General features: G+C 38.9%; 1 protein-coding gene across 1 annotated transcript; it reads right to left on the bottom strand.

Moving 5' to 3' along the window:
- Positions 1 to 16,287: 16,287 nt before the first annotated feature.
- On the bottom strand, positions 16,288 to 17,032 carry LOC134839900 (uncharacterized). The gene is made up of 2 exons (XM_063855526.1): positions 16,682 to 17,032; positions 16,288 to 16,635 (listed from the first exon to the last, which is right to left on the bottom strand). Exons 1-2 carry the CDS (start codon positions 17,030 to 17,032, stop codon positions 16,288 to 16,290), a joined length of 699 nt encoding a protein of 232 aa, XP_063711596.1.
- Between the last annotated feature and the right edge of the window lie 223 nt (positions 17,033 to 17,255).

Here is a 17,255-nt window from a genome sequence, read left to right as displayed (position 1 = left end):
GCCAAATTTTACCCTGCAGTAGTCTCGCTCTAGACTTTACGAAATCGACACATCCTTGCATCAATCAGAAGTCTTGACACAATCACTCAAGAATACCACGATCAGCGAGACCCATCTAGAAACATGAACATAATAATCTTCCTCCGTCAAACACAAACAGCTATACTTCTCCTTTCTGCAAGAAGTCAATGCTTGCACCTTTAAAAAGAAACATTATCACCCGTCCTTCAGTACATCAAATAAATAAAAAGTAAAAACTCTCTAAGCCGCGGATGGGTGGAACCAATTTTAAACTAGTATTTATGGACCAATAATTTTTATGATAGAATGAAACTATAAAATAATTAAATTTAACCAATTATATTCCATCTCTAACATTTACACTTGTTTGTAATTGCTGTAACTACTTGTACAGTAGTTACAGCAATTACAAATTTAGAATACGGTTGTTCTATTTCTCGATAAACTCCAAGAAATAACTCGCATAAACCAGTATACACTAGATCTAATGAGACTACAACATATAAGAGTAAGATTAAGATCGGTATTAGACTAAGAAGTTGCACGAGTCTATCCGGCCGAAAATAAGATAGCGTGACGAGCAGACGGCTTACCTTATCTGTAAATACTCTATGAGTATAACCAATAGGTCATAACTCATTTGAGTCTAAATTGACCAATTGTGTTTTGGCGACAATTTTACTTTGATTTCTGTGAACAACATTCGATTGTAATTCCGACTTTTGAAGGAAGTGAGGGAACAATATATGCTAGAGATTGTTTTAATTATTTATTTGACTAACTTTTAAAAGCTTTTTTTCTATAATTTCGGGACAGATTCTGGAAATTGCGGATTCCCACCGGGTGAGCTTGCACTAACCTAGCTTACGGTATATCCCTCATTCAAAATCTTTGTAAATTAAATTGGCCTTTATTTCGTATATGAATCAAGTTTCAGCAGCTAATATTTGATAATGGCATTCCAAAAGTTATGGTCTTTCAAAATATGTTGAACAAAACCTATTCGAGACCTGTTAAAGGGTAGTTGGAACATTTAGGGCTTTGCTTGGATAAACGAGCAGTATTTTTAAACTTAATTATCCAATTGTTGTTTTTGTTAAAGTTTTTCAGCTTTTCACTTTAATTGCTTCTAGATCTGATCAGTTCTGCTACTAGCAAAAAAGGAGCCCTGTTTTCTACGCGAAGCAAAGTTTCAACGGAAGATGCGCCACAAAATATGAATGCTTTACATCTAATTTATTATAAACAAAATATAAATTATGGCTATGCGTTATTAGTTTAAAATATACAAAATAATTTTTAAAAAGTTAACTGAAATAACCAATGCAGTTTACTAGCGACACAAAACCACAAATTAATAGCATGAATAAGAAAAAATAACCCACGGTACCCAAACCAAATTAAAACCAGACTAAATTGGATAAACTATTCTTTTGAAAACCACTTTAAATTTTTACTACAATCAAATAAAAAACAAAAAAGTCGAAGGACAAACCCACACCAAAAGATTCTTTTTTTGAGAAAAGGACACAAACAAAACAAAAAAGAGAAAAACAAATCACAAAATTGAAACAAAAAGTTGAGCACAAAAAGAGACTCTGCACCAAGAGACCATAAAAATATACCCCACTCCTGGCCTCAATAACCAGAGGGACGTCTTGAGCATGCTCTATAGCCGGTCTAACCCACCGAACTACACCACGCTTTGTGACCAATACTCTATTTTTGTCAAGAGTTGCTTTAGTGTGAGCGACTTTTAAAAATTTGCAAACTAAAGTAAAACGCTTTTGCAATAACAATTAATAACAAATCATAACTAAAAGCTAATTAACAAAAGGTAATTGTGTATGTAAACCAAAAATGCAGTATGTAAAGATTTCTTAGAGCCCAAGGAACAAGCAGCAAAGGAGATTACAACTCATCTACATTCCAACTTCGGAATGGCCTTTCTATTCGATTTGCTGCCTAAAGTCACTACCTTCAGAGGATTTAAAATATGGGCTCAACATCGCAGCAAAGGAAAACTATTGAGCCATGACACTGGCCTTCTCGATTTTGGCTACACGTACCGATCCTAGTCCTTTGGCACTTCACATGGAAAAGTCAAACTTCACCCTGCACGTAGTCTCGCTCTAGACTTTACGAAATCGACACATCATTGCATCGATCAGAAGTCTTGACACAATCACTCAAGACTACCACGATCAACGAGACCGATCTAGAAACATGAACATAACAATCTTCCTCCGCCAAACACAAACAGCCACACTTCTCCTTTCTGCAAGAAGTCAATGCTCGCAACTTCAAAAATAAACTACATCACCCGTCCTTCACTACATCAAACAATTAAAAACTAAAAACTCGCTAAACCGCGGATGGGTGGAACCAGTTCTAAACTATTATTTAAAGACCAATAATTTTTATTATGGAATGAAACTATAGTATATTTATAACTAACCAAGCATATTCCATCTCTAACATTTACACTTATTTGTAAGTGCTGAAACTAATTGTTGTTTCAGCAACAAAACCATTTTAAAAAAACTTAGAATACAGTTGTTCTCCTTCTGGATAAACTCAAGAACTAACTCGCATAAACCAGTATACACTAGATCTACTGAGACAGGAAGATATAAGAGTAAGATTAGGATCGGTATTAGACTAAGAAGTTGCACGAGTCTATCCGGCCGAAAATAAGATAGCGTGACGAGCAGACAGTGTACCCTATCTGAAATTACTCTATGAGTTAACCTCACATCTTAACTCATCTGGTGCGGCAAAAAGTCTCGAATAAGACCTTAAAAAACAAATTAGCTTAGAAATAATGAAATAGATTTATACCATAACAATCTTCCTCCGCCAAACACAAACAGCCACACTTCTCCTTTCTGCAAGAAACCACTGCTCGCAACTTCAAAAATAAACTACATCACCCGTCCTTCACTACATCAAACAACTAAAAACTAAAAACTCGCTAAGCCGTGGATGGGTGGAACCAGTTCTAAACTAGTATTTATAGACCAATAATTGTTATGATGGAATGAAACTATAGTATATTTATAACTAACCTAGCATATTCTATCTCTAACATTTACACTTATTCGTAAGTGCTGAAACTACTTGTGGTTTCAGCAACAGAACAATTTTAAAAAAACTTAGAATACAGTTGTTCTCCTTCTGGATAAACTCAAGAACTAACTCGCATAAACCAGTATACACTAGATCTATTGAGACTAGAAGATATAAGAGTAAGATTAGGATCGGTATTAGACTAAGAAGTTTCACGAATCTATCCGGCCGAAAATAAGAAAGCGATACGAGCAGACGATGTACCTTATCTGTAATTACTCTAAGAGTATAACCAATAGGTCATAACTTATTTGAGTCCAAATTGACCCAATGTGTTTTTGGCAACAATTTTACTTTGCTTTTTGTGAACACAATTGCAATTGTAATTCCAACTTTTGAAGGAAGTGAGGAAACAATATATGCTAGAGATTGGTTTAATTTTTATTTGACTAATTTTAAGAAGATTTTTTTTCGATAACTTCGGGACTGATTCTGGAATTTGCGGACTCCCAGCGGGTGAGCTTGCATCAACCTAGCTTGCGGTATATCGCTCATTCAAAAAATTAAATTGGTCCTTACTTTGTGTATGACTCAAGTTTCAGCAGCTAATATTTGATATTGGCATTCCAAAAATTATGGTTTATCAAAATATGTTGAACAAAACCTATGCGAGACCTGTTAAAGGGTAGTCGGAACATTTAGAGCTTTGCTTGGATAAACGAGCAGTATTTTTATTCTTTTTATCCAATTGTTGTTATTGTTAAAGTTTTTCAGCTTTTCCCATTAATTGCTTCTAGATCTGATCAGTTCTGCTACTAGCAAAAAGGGGAGCCCTATTTTCCACGCGAAACAAAACTTATACGGAACATGCGCCACAAAATATGAATGCTTTACATCTAAATTTTTATAAACAAAATATGAAGTATGGCTATGCATTATTAATTTAAAATATACAAAATAATTTAAAATATTTAGAGAACGCAAAGCACCGAAAAACAAATTCGTTGAAAAAACATTTCAACAACTTTCAGACTAAAAAAATGGCTCTTAAAAATACGAAACTAGTAACAAATCAATTATGGCAAATAACCGCCTCTGGAATTCCAGGGATAATAATCGATTATATTGTCTTTTTATGGTCAGTATCTATAAAATTACAAAAACTTATCGGTTATAATCCATCAAAAATGGATTATAATCCTAGTATTTTTATACCAATATAGTTCATTATAATCGATTATAATTCATTGAAAATGGATTATATTTATAATTTTTTCAATCATTATAGTCTATTATAATAGATCATAAACGATTATAATGTATTTTTGAGCAGAAATTATGAATTTTGCAAATCTTTTTCATATTTACCCTACTTCCTGTCTCGTGCAGTTGCCACGTATTACGTTTCATAACTTTTTTTTTTCACATAAGATTTTATTTATTTATTTTTCCTCTACTTTTTCTATCCTATGTAAGCTCCATCGCCTCTTTTAACAACTCGCTTAAAAACTAACTGAGTAACCCCCTTCCCCCGTCCCCGTTTGATGGTAGACAATTTGGGGGGGGGGGGGTGTAAACTGTAACTTGGGGGGTTGGGTTGGGGGGTAAACTTGGCTCTTATTCCTTTTTCCCCCACTTGCAAAATTAGTGAAATTTCGTTCACATTATCCGAATGTTAAGAAAAATGGCATGCGAACTATTTAGGCCATGACAAACATATTTGGTCTTCATATTTAATCCATGTGAGGTGGGGGGGGGGGGGAGTAAAAAGAGCCGTAAACTTTAGTAAAAATGGGGGTGAGCTGGCTCTTTTCCAGTCCCCCCCTTTCAAATTCAATTTTGAAAAGTCTATTTAACGTTGTCGCAATGCAATGAAATTAAGCGTGGTGAACAAATCGACAATTCTAAACAGATTTGTTCTTCATACTTCACAGCGTAAAATCACGCATTTAGCCGTAATAACACGTTAAACAAATATAAAATTCGGTATTTTGAAAGGGGGGAACTCGAAAAGAGCCGGTGAGCTTAGTGATAAACGTAGTCGAGTGGGGGAGGGGGTTCGACCAAATACGGATGGGGGCAAAGTGAGGAAGGAGGGTTAATTTGAGTAGGTATAGGTTGCAAGTAAACCATCATTTTGCAAAAAAATGTATAGATTATAATCCGTTATAATCAATTATAATGGATTTTAAATGGATTTTAATCCATCCATTATAATGGATTTTAATGGATTGTGTTTTTACGAAAATTGTCGTTTTAATGACAATACAATCGATTTTGTGGTCTAAATTTGCAACAACAATGGATTATAATGACAACATTTTAGACAACGAATTTCCATTATAATCGATTATTATCCATGGAACTCCGGTGCGGGAAGGTTGCTCGAACCAGCTTAGAACGATTTCTAAGAAGGTTAAATCTCCGCTTACGCGTTAATAGCGCGAAATATTCGCGCTTTAATTGTCCCAAATTGGCCAAAATAAACCCCCATAATTTTACAAAAAAATTTTTCAAGTGATTTATCTTTTCAAATCTAAGCTCAAGATAACAATACCTTTTGAATTACGTTATTTTAAATTCTGTCAAAAACGGCTGGTGAAATTGTCGAAATTTGTCTGAAGAAAAAAAACCACCGCGAGCACAAATATTCCATTACTTTCGTTACGAAGTCGAAGCAATAATGAATGTTGGGGGAAGTGGAAAATGAGTTCTCTATAAAAGAAAGAGCCCTTCGTACAACATGCCAACAGGTCCTTTGGCTTCGAGATATCATCTTTGAATTGATTCACCAACCAATTTTCCCAGTTTCTCTCAAACTCAAGCTTTTTAATGCTTTGCTACACCGTTACAACTATAAGCAGCTTAAAAACAAACGGTCAATCATTCAAACAGTCAATCATTCATTAAAAGATTTCGATGAAAGAAACAATCATTTGGAATATCAAACTTTTGGAGAAAATGGGAAAAAAGCTCGCCTATTCTTTTCCGTTGCTTGCAGAATCGTTGGAGGGACTTTCGTCTCCTTCCGAGACCGAATCGTTGGAGAGACTTTCGTCTCCCTCCGAGACCGAATCGTAGTCGCTAGCTTCCGACGCCTGACCGTAGTCATCGGACGAATTTGTAGCCGACGACACTTCAATCGACGAGACAGCAGTCGGCGACATTTCAGTCGACGCAACGGAAGCCGTAATAAGCTCCTTATTAGGTGGGACTTCTAGCTTGTCTTCTGGCTGACCGCATTTGAAATTATCCAGGCACTCAAGTGATCTGGGGCACTGGAAGTCAAAGTAACAGAAAGTGCCACCTTTTAAAAAATCACTTGGTCCCGGTTCTCTATAGGCGACTAACACGGTCACTAGAACAGCTGCACTTGAAAAAATTCTCCTGGCGATCTGAAAAGAGATTTCGAGAAAAACATCTTCTTTTAGACTCAATTGTCGATTTGTTCACCACGCCAACTTTCATTGCATTATGATAACGTTACACAAGCTTTTCAAAAATGAATTTGAATGGGGGACTGGAAAAGAGCCAAGATCTATATGCTCCGGAAGGGGACGAGTGATATATCATATCACAGATTTTTCTATCAGCAAATACTAAGTAATTATTAATTTTCAGGTGTTTCTATCATGAGATTGATCAGGTCTTTTAACAATTTCCACAGGGAGGTTTTGAGAAAAGGAGAATAATGACACCACTATAATAGTTTAAATTATTTAAATTAAGGAAACCAAAAGCTCAACCTTCTGTGAAACCTTCTGTTTTCTCAAAACACCAGTGACTGATATTTTGGAACCAGTTCAAAAGAAGTATTTTTTATATCCAATTTTATTCTTGATAACTATCACTGTAAAATACTTAGAACTAACCAATCATGATCCATGACTAAAACTTACGATAATTTGTAAAGCTGAAAAAATTTATAGTTTCAGCCAGAGAAGAAAAATGTAACTTAGAGAGCAATTGCTTGTCCTCTCCTCTAACATCGCAAGAATACCAGTGTATCCAGTGTATACTAGATTTATTGGGACCAGCAAAATTAAGAGTAAAATTAGGATCGAGATTAGACTAAGAAGTCGCACGAACCTATACCGCCAAAAATAAGATGGTCACACGGTGTACACTATCCGAAATTACTCAATGAGAAAACCACCCGGACTTGAAAACATCTAGTGCGACCAAACAAGTCTAGAGCGGACCTATACTAATTTAGATTTAGAAAAACCAGAAAGATTAGAAAAGTTAGATCAGAGAAAGAACAAACAATATGTTAAACCAAATCAAAAATATAACTCGCTTACTTCCAGGTCTTAATTAGTATAATGAAATCAAGCTAATACTAAAGCCGAAGCCGAGCAACAAAAAAAAACAAACGAAATATCTGAATCGCAAAGCAAAAAAGCAGACTACGACAATTATAAAATTTCAGAACTAATTATGCAAAAAAAATTTCATTTTTTAAGGTAAACTGCCACAAACAGAGCCGTAAAATTCATTGCACATGCGGGATTTTTTTTTAAATTTTACAAATATATATTATTACACATAAGCATAAGCACCCATACGACAAACAATTTACATCAAAACTTACAGTCTGCAATAAGAGTTTATTGCAGACTGTAAGTTTTGCCACAAACAGAGCCGTAAAATTCATTGCATAAGCGGGATTTTTTTTAAACTTTACAAATATATATTATTACACATAAGCATAAGCACCCATACGAAAAACAATTTACATCAAAACTTACAGTCTGCAATAAGAGTTTATTGCAGACTGTACGTTTTGCCACAAACAGAGCCGTAAAATTCATTGCATAACCGGGATTCTTTTTTAAACTTTACAAATATATATTATTACACATAAGCATAAGCACCCATACGACAAACAATTTACATCAAAACTTACAGTCTGCAATATGAGTTCATTCAAACCTTAGAGTCTAAGTTAAATCAATAAAAATAAAAAATACAAAGATTAGTTAGTAAAAAACCTTTAATGGTTACATGGTTACTTTATGGTTTCTTGCTTCTTGAGCATCATTTTTTGTTATTGTTTTTCTTCATCTAAAACGAAAAACGAAAAACAGATTTCCAAAATAAGATCATCAAGATTTTTTTGGATCTTTAATCATTTTTTTGTTCTTTCTTTCTATCAAGGCTTATCCTTGGTTAGCCTAAACCCTAATTTCATTCATTTGAGTCAGATCATCAAAGTTTTCCATGGGTCTTTTAACCAACTCAAGCTCACATCTTAATGTAGTGTCTAACGACCTCAAACTTCGATTCACTTTTCACTTCCCAGCCCTTACATACGACCCATGAATATCTCAAATTTTTCCTAGAAATTAATCCTTCAAATTAAGCTAAATAGTGATGAACTTCGGTTACTCATCCTTCACTTGAACCCCACCTTCAAAAATACCCAGGCCTAGAATAAATCTCAGCACTGGTAAGAATTAAAATAGAAATTTACGATCTACTTGCATTCTAATTATACCAGAACCTCGTGGATTGGTTTGCTATTCTCCAACAATTGTAACAGTCGCCTACTTAAATCACATATAAGGTTTAAGAAAAATAGGCCCTATAACCATTGGCTCAAGAGTCAGGGACACTATCTCTTGTGTTTTTCTACCTCAAGCGGTCGGAGCCAATTCGGTTCACTTGCGACATGAGACTAAAACCCCTGTTACAGCTTAAAGGCCACTCTCAAAATATCCCCCACTCTAGAAAATAAGAACGCCCCCATACTTAGGACTCAAAATATCTAAAATACACGAACGTCGTTAAAAACAGGGTCGGAACTTTATGTATATTTAGTTTTAATTAGACAGTGGATGTTTTGATCCATTTCAGATGGATCAACCTAAAAGCTCACAATAACTCAACATAACAATATAAAACACACTCAAGAAAATTAAATTTGGTACTCACATATCGTAACGACCTCTAGAATTGAGTAACTAAACTATAAGGTAACGCTAGAATAGATAGGTAATTAACTTTATTTCGAGAAGTTTGTAATAGATTAGTTTTAGCTCAAGAAGTAAATTTTGGGTTTGGACCATTGAGAGACTTCAGTTGTTCACCTTTCCACCGAAGATTCACTCTGGTCCACTTGAATTTCACTCTCCTTTCACTCGCGATTATTCTCTGTCTCCTGCCACGAATAAGACAGCTTTACTCTCGTTCGAACTAAGTATCGGAAATTGCGAATAACAATTTCCCACTGCTATTTTTGACTACTTTCCCGCGATTGTAGTTCGAATCTTCTGAACTTATTTTTCTGATATTTTCAGTTGTCGCGAGAAACTTGAATATGACTTGCTCAATTCGAATTGTTGAAAAATTGCACTTCACGCCAAAATCAAGACTAAACGTTTTTCTCAAGGTCAAACTTCCAATTATGACCGACTGGCACATACTCCTCGGACTCAAGATCGATTCCTCATCGCGTTTCGTCGTCTGTCAGTGAGCCTCCAGATTGTTGAGTGCGTCTCAAGATACAGTTCCAGTGGTCATTTACAGAAGTTTGCTGCAGATTTAACTTTATCTACACCCAGAAATCACAACCATGCAAAATTGTCACATTGTCACATAATTTCTTTCATTTGAATCAGATCATCAAAATTTTCCATGGGTCTACTAACAAACTCAAGCTCACATCTTAAAGTAGTGTCTAACGACCTCAAACTTCGATTCACTTTTCACTTTCCTACCCTTACATACGACCCATGAATATCTCAAATAAATTTTTTCTTAGAAATTAATCCTTCAAATTAAGCTAAATAGTGAAGAATTTCGGTTACTCATCCTTCACTTGAACCCCACCTCCAAAATTACCCAGGCCTAGAATAAATCTCAGCACTAGTAAGAATTAAAATAGAAATTTACGATCTACTTGCATTCTAATTATACCTGAACCTCGTGGATTGGTTTGCTATTCTCCAACAATTGTAACAGTTGCCTACTTAAGTCACATATGAGGTTTAAGAAAAATAGGCCCTATAACCATTGGCTCAAGAGTCAGGGACACTATCTCTTGTGTTTTTCTATGCAAGCGGTCGGAGCCAATTCGGTTCACTTGCGACATGAGACTAAAACCCCTGTTACGGCTTAAAGGTCACTCTCAAAATACCCCCCCCTCTAGAAAATAAGAACGCCCTCATACTTAGGTCTCAAAATATCTAAAAAATACGAACGTCGTTAAAAACAGAGTGGGAACTTTATGTATATTTAAATTTTATTAGACAGTGGATCTTTGATCCATTTCAGATGGATCAACCTAAAAACTCACAATAACTCAACATAACAATATAAAACACACTCAAGAAAATTAAGTTTGGTACTCATATATCGTAACGACCTCTAGAATTGAGTAACTAAACTATAAAGTAACGCTAGAATTGATAGGTAATTAACTTTATTCCGAGAAGTTTGTAATAGATTAGTTTTAGCTCAAGAAGTAAATTTTGGGTTTGGACCATTGAGAGACTTCAGTTTTTCACCTTTCCGCCGAAGGTTCACTCTGGTCCACTTGAATTTCACTCTCCTTTCACTCGCGATTATTCTCTCTCTCCTGCCATGAATAAGACAGCTTTACTCTCGTTCGAATTAAGTATCGGAAATTGCGAATAGCCATTTCCCGCTGCTATTTTTGACTACTTTCCCGCGATTGTAGTTCGAATCTTCTGAACTTATTTTTCTGATTTTTTCAGTTGTCGCGAGAAACTTGAATAAGACATGCTCAATTCGAATTTTTGAAAAATTGCATTTCATCCCAAAATCAAGACTAAACGTTTTTCTCAAGGTCCAACTTCCAATTATGACCGACTGGCACATACTCCCCGGACTCAAGATCGATGTCCTCATCGCGTGTCGTCGTCTGTCAGTGAGCCTCCAGAATGTTGAGTGCATCTCAAGATACAGTTCCAGTGGTAGTTTACAGAAGTTTGCAGCAGATTTGACTTTATCTACACCCTCACAACCATGCAAAATTGTCACATTATCGCTAAACAGCAATCAAAATCTGCATACACCTACACCCTGAATTTCCGCTTTGTAAGCTAATGACTAAAATTTCTTTTGTTTTACCCATTCAAAAAATTTTCATGCAGCATTTTGATTTATATAGTTATAATATACTAGTAACAATAATTTTTTATTAAAATTTATTTTCCGTGCCCTCAGATTTCATCTGATTTCACACTCAAGCCCCTTTTTTTGTACCGCTCACGACTAAAGAACCAGTCCCTGCCCACCCTCTTCAGTTCGTGCTCATTGTCTTTGAGGGGCTGGGTCCTGGCACATTCGACATGATAATCTGCCTTGCCAGTTCTTCTACGTCATCGGAACTGATTACGATCTCTTCCCATGCTTTCAGCTGTTCGTAGGACCGCATCTACTCCCTTTTCTCTTGTAGTCTTTTCGCCTGATTCTGTAGACCCTTCACTTTAGATTCCTTGTTCCTGCAAAAGGAATTGTGCAAACTCAGGCTCACGTTCTTCGCCAAGTCTTCCTCCAATTTCGACTCCCTCGCTTTAATATTGTCTCGAGGCGCTCTACCAACTCTTTTCCAACCCGTGGTTATCAGATTACGATGGGTTTACAAGGGCCTCTTGAAAGCTTCCGGTCCAATTTCGGCCAGGAAGTGTCGATACTCCTTCTGATGTTTCTTCATGTGATCCTTCGTCACCGTGTATAACCAAGACATCAACGTCGCTCGAAACCATGCGAAGAATCTTATGCGACTCCACACGTGCCTCACCTCCATAGGTATAGAGAATATTTTGCACGCAGACTCAAACAGCTCAAGCATCCGTTTGTATTCAATGGCATGTATTGATTCTGCTGTAGGTGCTCTCGACTCTTGATATTTCGTCACATTTTCTTCGATCCATCGTAACGCCAGCGTCGAGCTCACCAATAAAAAAGGTGACCTTCTGCTGATGGTCAGGTAACCCGACTGACCAAATTTCTTTCACGTCCCATATAAAGCAGAGGTTCGAATGCTCCGGGTACCACACTGTCTGCGCCAGGCAGTGGCATGGGCATTCCCCATTTGTCAGGTTGATTCTCCGTAGGTTGCGTTCACCATCGCCATATGTAATGGATAGTGGCTTCCACACAGATTGGTCATTACCGATCCCGCTAAATACTTTGGATTCTCTGGCAAACTGTAGGCTTCACTCACGGGAAATCGCATCTCCGCCTCAAGACAGATCTTCCATCCTCTGATGTGCTTTTGGACCATCTGCAACACTCCAGGCCATGACTCCACGCTCAATGCCGTCACTAATTGGTGTTCAGATTCTAGCATCTCCAGTAATTGCAAGCTACACATCCTCGAGAAGAATCCCAACGCCGTCGCTATGTTCACCGTGGTGCTCGTGTAGCATTCAGCCACTATCTGCACCTCATTTTTCTCCTTTTCCGTGATGTCACTAAACCACGTGGCTAGGTCTTCCTTCTTAAACGATTGTATTCTGACGCAGGATCGCCCGTCACAGGCATGTTCTCCACATCCACACACCAGGTCTAGACAACTACCCGGTTCCATCTTCTTCACTAGCTTTTCTTGTTTGCTCGTCGTTTCCTCCGATTCCTTCCGCTGAGGTAGATTAGTTTGTGCACCACGTTCTGATTCCCCAAATCTTCATCCTTTGCAGGTGACAGTCTCACTCGCATTCTTTAATCAAACTCGCGTGTGGATGAGAGCACCAAGAGGGTCTTAGCAACTTCCAAACAATCCCCAAATTAGTGACCAACATGTTGTTTCCTTTTCCCATCTTTAGTTTCACCCTCTTGTTCGAGCGCGGCACGCTGATCACCTCTGGCATTTTCTCCAGTAACACACCTAGTCTTGGCTTTTCCCTTTTCCATCAGATCGATCTCGATGATTCTCTCCGTCCAGAACTTCAACAATTCTGCCACCCCAAAATTCATGTAGGCACTTCCAACCACCAATTCAAGAAAAGGGTTGTAAGCTATTCCCATTACTCCAGACGCAATGATATTCTCCACGTTTTGTGGGTTTCGCATATTCTTCTGCTCGGGCCAAATTACGATGCACATCATGCCCCTCCTCGACTTTCTTGTTGTAGAACCTCCGTAATTCATCAAATTTCCCATGGTTCTCTAGAGACCGCCTCGAGCTCTCTTCTTTTTCGATTCCGGTACTCTGGTATACGTTCAGGATAACAGTGGAGACTCTCATTTCAACGGTTTTACTTCCCTTCGCTTTTTGATGGCACATTTGTACAGTAGTGTCGGTTATCACTGATATAATTCACCTCAAGAAACAAGTGGCATCTTTTCTTCTCGTCAGGCTTAATCCCGAGTTGTCTCGAGCAATATGTTGCACCAGCATTTGGTACACTTGAAGACTCTTTCCGCCCAGTTTTAGTTTGTCGTGCGAGGTCAACGCTTCCAATGCCACTCCCGCAAAACTCCACGTGAACATCAACTGTCCTGCCGTGCGGACAAAAGGATTCGCCATCAATGGCAACGCTGACGACGGTGCTCTCATCGCGTCTTCAAAATACTCAAGCAGCAGGTTCTCCCAAGCCCAAGATCGCCCCAACTGGTTTCCCAGCTCTAGTTAACTTCGGCTTTCTGCTGGGTAGCCCAAGACCACTGCTTGCGGGATACCCCGCGATCAAGTTCCTTCAGGCGATTCTCCAGTTCCTTCGTGGTCTCCAGAGCTATCCACCAAGACCGAGCGGTATTCCTCGTCGCATTCCTCTTGAGAGGATCGCCCGTCACTTGCTTCCCAATGGCCTGGAGTTGCGTCGAAAGCCACTCCTTGCGGATGCCCACTTCCCATGTCTGTCCGCTAGTCGAACCCCTCTTCACATTTGTCTTCTGTGTTTGAAGTCATCCTCCGTTCCCGGAGTTGTCGAGGCTTCCATTTCCCGCAGTACCTCGGTTGCCTCCTGGGTGCTAAGCTGCTCTTGTAGGCCGCTGTTTTCCCTCGCGCTCGAATCATGGGAGCCGTCTTTTTAGATTCTTCTCTGAAACTGCATCCACAGATTAGGTTTCCCAGATTTAGGGCTATTATTGGTGTTCTACCTATAAGCCGAAGCGCCCCCTTGTTTGCTGCTGACAGTCCTATTCTTGAGTCAATCAGGTCATCTTTGTCGAATCCCATTCTTCTCCAAGTTTCAATTGGTATTACACTCAAGACGGCTCCTGTGTCCAAAAACCCACGCAGTTGTGTCTTCTTTCCAATTATGTCCAATACGTGTGCAGACATGTCTGCCTCTTTCCCCAGATGCATGGCCTCCCCTTTCAGCATAGCACAGTGCCCAATGGATCTCTTTTTTAGTTCCTTTCTACCAACATAGATTTGCCCGGCAAGATCCTCGTCAAATGTTATCATCGTTTTTGTGCAGATGTTTATACTATCTTTATTCAACATGATCTCATGTTGTCCATAGGCTTCCGTGTATCTGTTGTCTATGCGAACTGATTTGCTACCACCTCTCGTGAGTAATGCCCTTAAAGCTATAGAAGGAGTTTGCGGGCTTATTGCACTCAAGTAGTCCGCGTATACATCTATGTGCATCACTGTCTGATCACTCGGTTCACTCAGGTTTCTTGTTACTTCGTGGCCGCCCTCTGTGATTATTGACATGATTCTTGCCCCAATTTTCGTGATGCCAAATGGTTTTCCAATTACCATTTTCAAGGTGCTGCGGTTGCCCTTGCCCATCGAGTTCTCTCCAGTCTCTGGTTATGGTCTTGTCATACAGAGCGTCTCATTCAATCTCTGTTTTTCTATCTCCTGTTTACGCCATTGTTTGATTTCTTTCGTCGTCAAGTCTTGCTTCTCTCGTAGTTTATTTCTAGAGAATTTCTTTTCTCGGCCCCCGTGGCATCTTTGTTTTGGGTCACGGCCTTTACTGTCTTTGTTGACAATTCACCACTCGCTGCTTCTTTATTGTTCAAGTCGTTTTAGGCTTGTGTGTTCCTAGTATTTTGCACTGCGGCCAGTGCTATTTTGTGTTTTGGGTAATTCTGATTCTTCACTCCCTCCCAAACCAAAGGACAGTACATTCTGAAATGGCCTTCTTGATTGCAGAAAAAACACCTCTCGCCTATTTTGATGATCAAGCCACTATAAAATTCATGTTCCTCCGTTTGATTCATGTCCTCTTCTTCTGGTGCGTATCCCAAGCTCTTCTTGCCCTGCTTTTATGTCGTGCAATCTGCCACATGATGATCCGCTGATCGACAATTTGCGCAAGACCTACGTTTGTCCATGTCTTCTCTAGGCTTGTACCATGATTAACTTTGTGGCTGGCTCCCCCCTTGCATGTTCCTGTCTTCTGAGTATCAGTACTTTTTTGATTTCATTAACATGTACTCTCTTGACTTTTGTCTCATCTCTTCTGGCGTTGGTGCATTATCCTTTGATAGTGTATAATACGTTGCCAGCATCGTTCTCAAGTCGTCGCTTCTCACCCCATCAATGAGCTTTGAAGCGATGCTGAAGTTTCTTCTAACTGTCGATTCTTCCGGGTCGCTTCTTCTTCTCAAGCTCTCAAGATCATCCAGGAATCGATCGATTGACTTTTCTTCCCTTTGTCTTCTTTTTTCAAATCTCATCATCGCTTGATGACCCCTCATCCCTGACCCGAATCGGTTCAACAAAATCTCGAAGATCTTGTCCGCTGTATCACGATCCTCCTCCTTCTTTGCTACCACGCATTTTAGTGCGGTGCCTTATGAGTTGCTTAGTTTTGCCGTGCAGGCCTGCCTTTCGTCGTTCAAGTTATCTTGTTCTAGATGTAGTCTCATTACCTCAACCCATGTATCAGTGCAAGCATCTGAGTCGTCTATGAATTTCTTAGGTTTTTTGAAGGTCTTCCGGGATTTGCCACTGCCTCTGTCACTTGAATCTGTGTTCCTCGTTGCAAAAGATTCAAGCGTCCTGTTCATCATTTCCAAGGTATTGGCCCCCATCATGGCATCCGGTCGTACATCCGTATGTGATCCTGAGTCCTCTGTTGTCCTTGTTACATTTGAGACTCCCACTTTCTTGGCCGTCCTTATCCCTCCAGACGACATGGTACTGTCAGTTCGTGCTAACGTTGTAGATTCTCGTTTCTTTCGTTGTAGTTCCACGAAATCGACTCTATTTCCAGATGATGGCTTTTCCGCCACTGATTTATCTTGGGCTAATTAGTTTCTCTAGAGTGCATCCAGTTTGGACTGTATGGCACAAGATTTTTCAGCTTGTTCCTTGCCCATTGCATCCATTCTAGTATCTAGATTCCACAACTTCTCGTTCACGGTGTCGTACCGTTTCTTCATTTCTTCCATAACCTTCTTGATATGTTTCTCTCGCTCTTTGTTGGTAGCCTCTACCTTGTCTGACATCTGCTTTAGCTTCTCTTCCGTCGCCGTTGCCAGGTTGAAGCAGTTGTCTAGGTTCTCATTCTTGTAGTTTCGTATCTCCTTTTTTAGATTTTGGCGGTCCTCCTCACTGTATTTCAGTTCCTTGTCGATTTGCTCCAACTTTGCAATCAAGTCGCCCAGCTCAAGCGAAAATTTTTTCTTGGTTAGCCATTGCTCCATGTGTGACCTGCTCTTCGTCTTGTTTGGCCTCTGTTAAAATTGCGGAACCTGTTCCAAACGTTTTGCGTTTCTCTGTCGTCGGCATTACCTCCTCTTTCTCTTTTGGTTTCATCCCGACCATGGTTCCAATCCTCTCTGTGAACGACGTTCTTTTTGTGGAATCGTCTTTTATCGTTTCAGGCGTCTTGCTTGTTGGATCGTCCACAATGCCACTTGGTGAGAACTCTATCGTTTTCCTTTCTTGTTCTTCTGCATTTCGCATTGGTGTTGATTCCGTTGTTTTCCTTTCCACCCCGTCAATACTCTGATCTGGGGCCTCAAGATCGATTTCTCTAGCCGGTTCAGCTGGTTGTTCCATAGCTTCTCCTTGGCCTTATGTTCCTCTACGCTTCTTGTTTTGACCATGTTCACTGAAATATTCTTTCTCATTACTTTCGGATTTAGTAGTGTTGCTTTCCGTTGCGAAGAGGTTTGATTTTGCTTTAGTCCTGTTATTTTTTTTTTTAGTTATCGATACCCTATTTCACTTCATGATTTTTATTTGCAATTTTTTTAATTTACAAATTTAATATTTACAAGTC

Source organism: Symsagittifera roscoffensis, chromosome 2 (assembly GCF_963678635.1).
Source record: "Symsagittifera roscoffensis chromosome 2, txSymRosc1.1, whole genome shotgun sequence".
NCBI lineage: Eukaryota > Metazoa > Xenacoelomorpha > Acoela > Convolutidae > Symsagittifera > Symsagittifera roscoffensis.
This window is presented reverse-complemented; position numbering and strand designations above follow the sequence as displayed.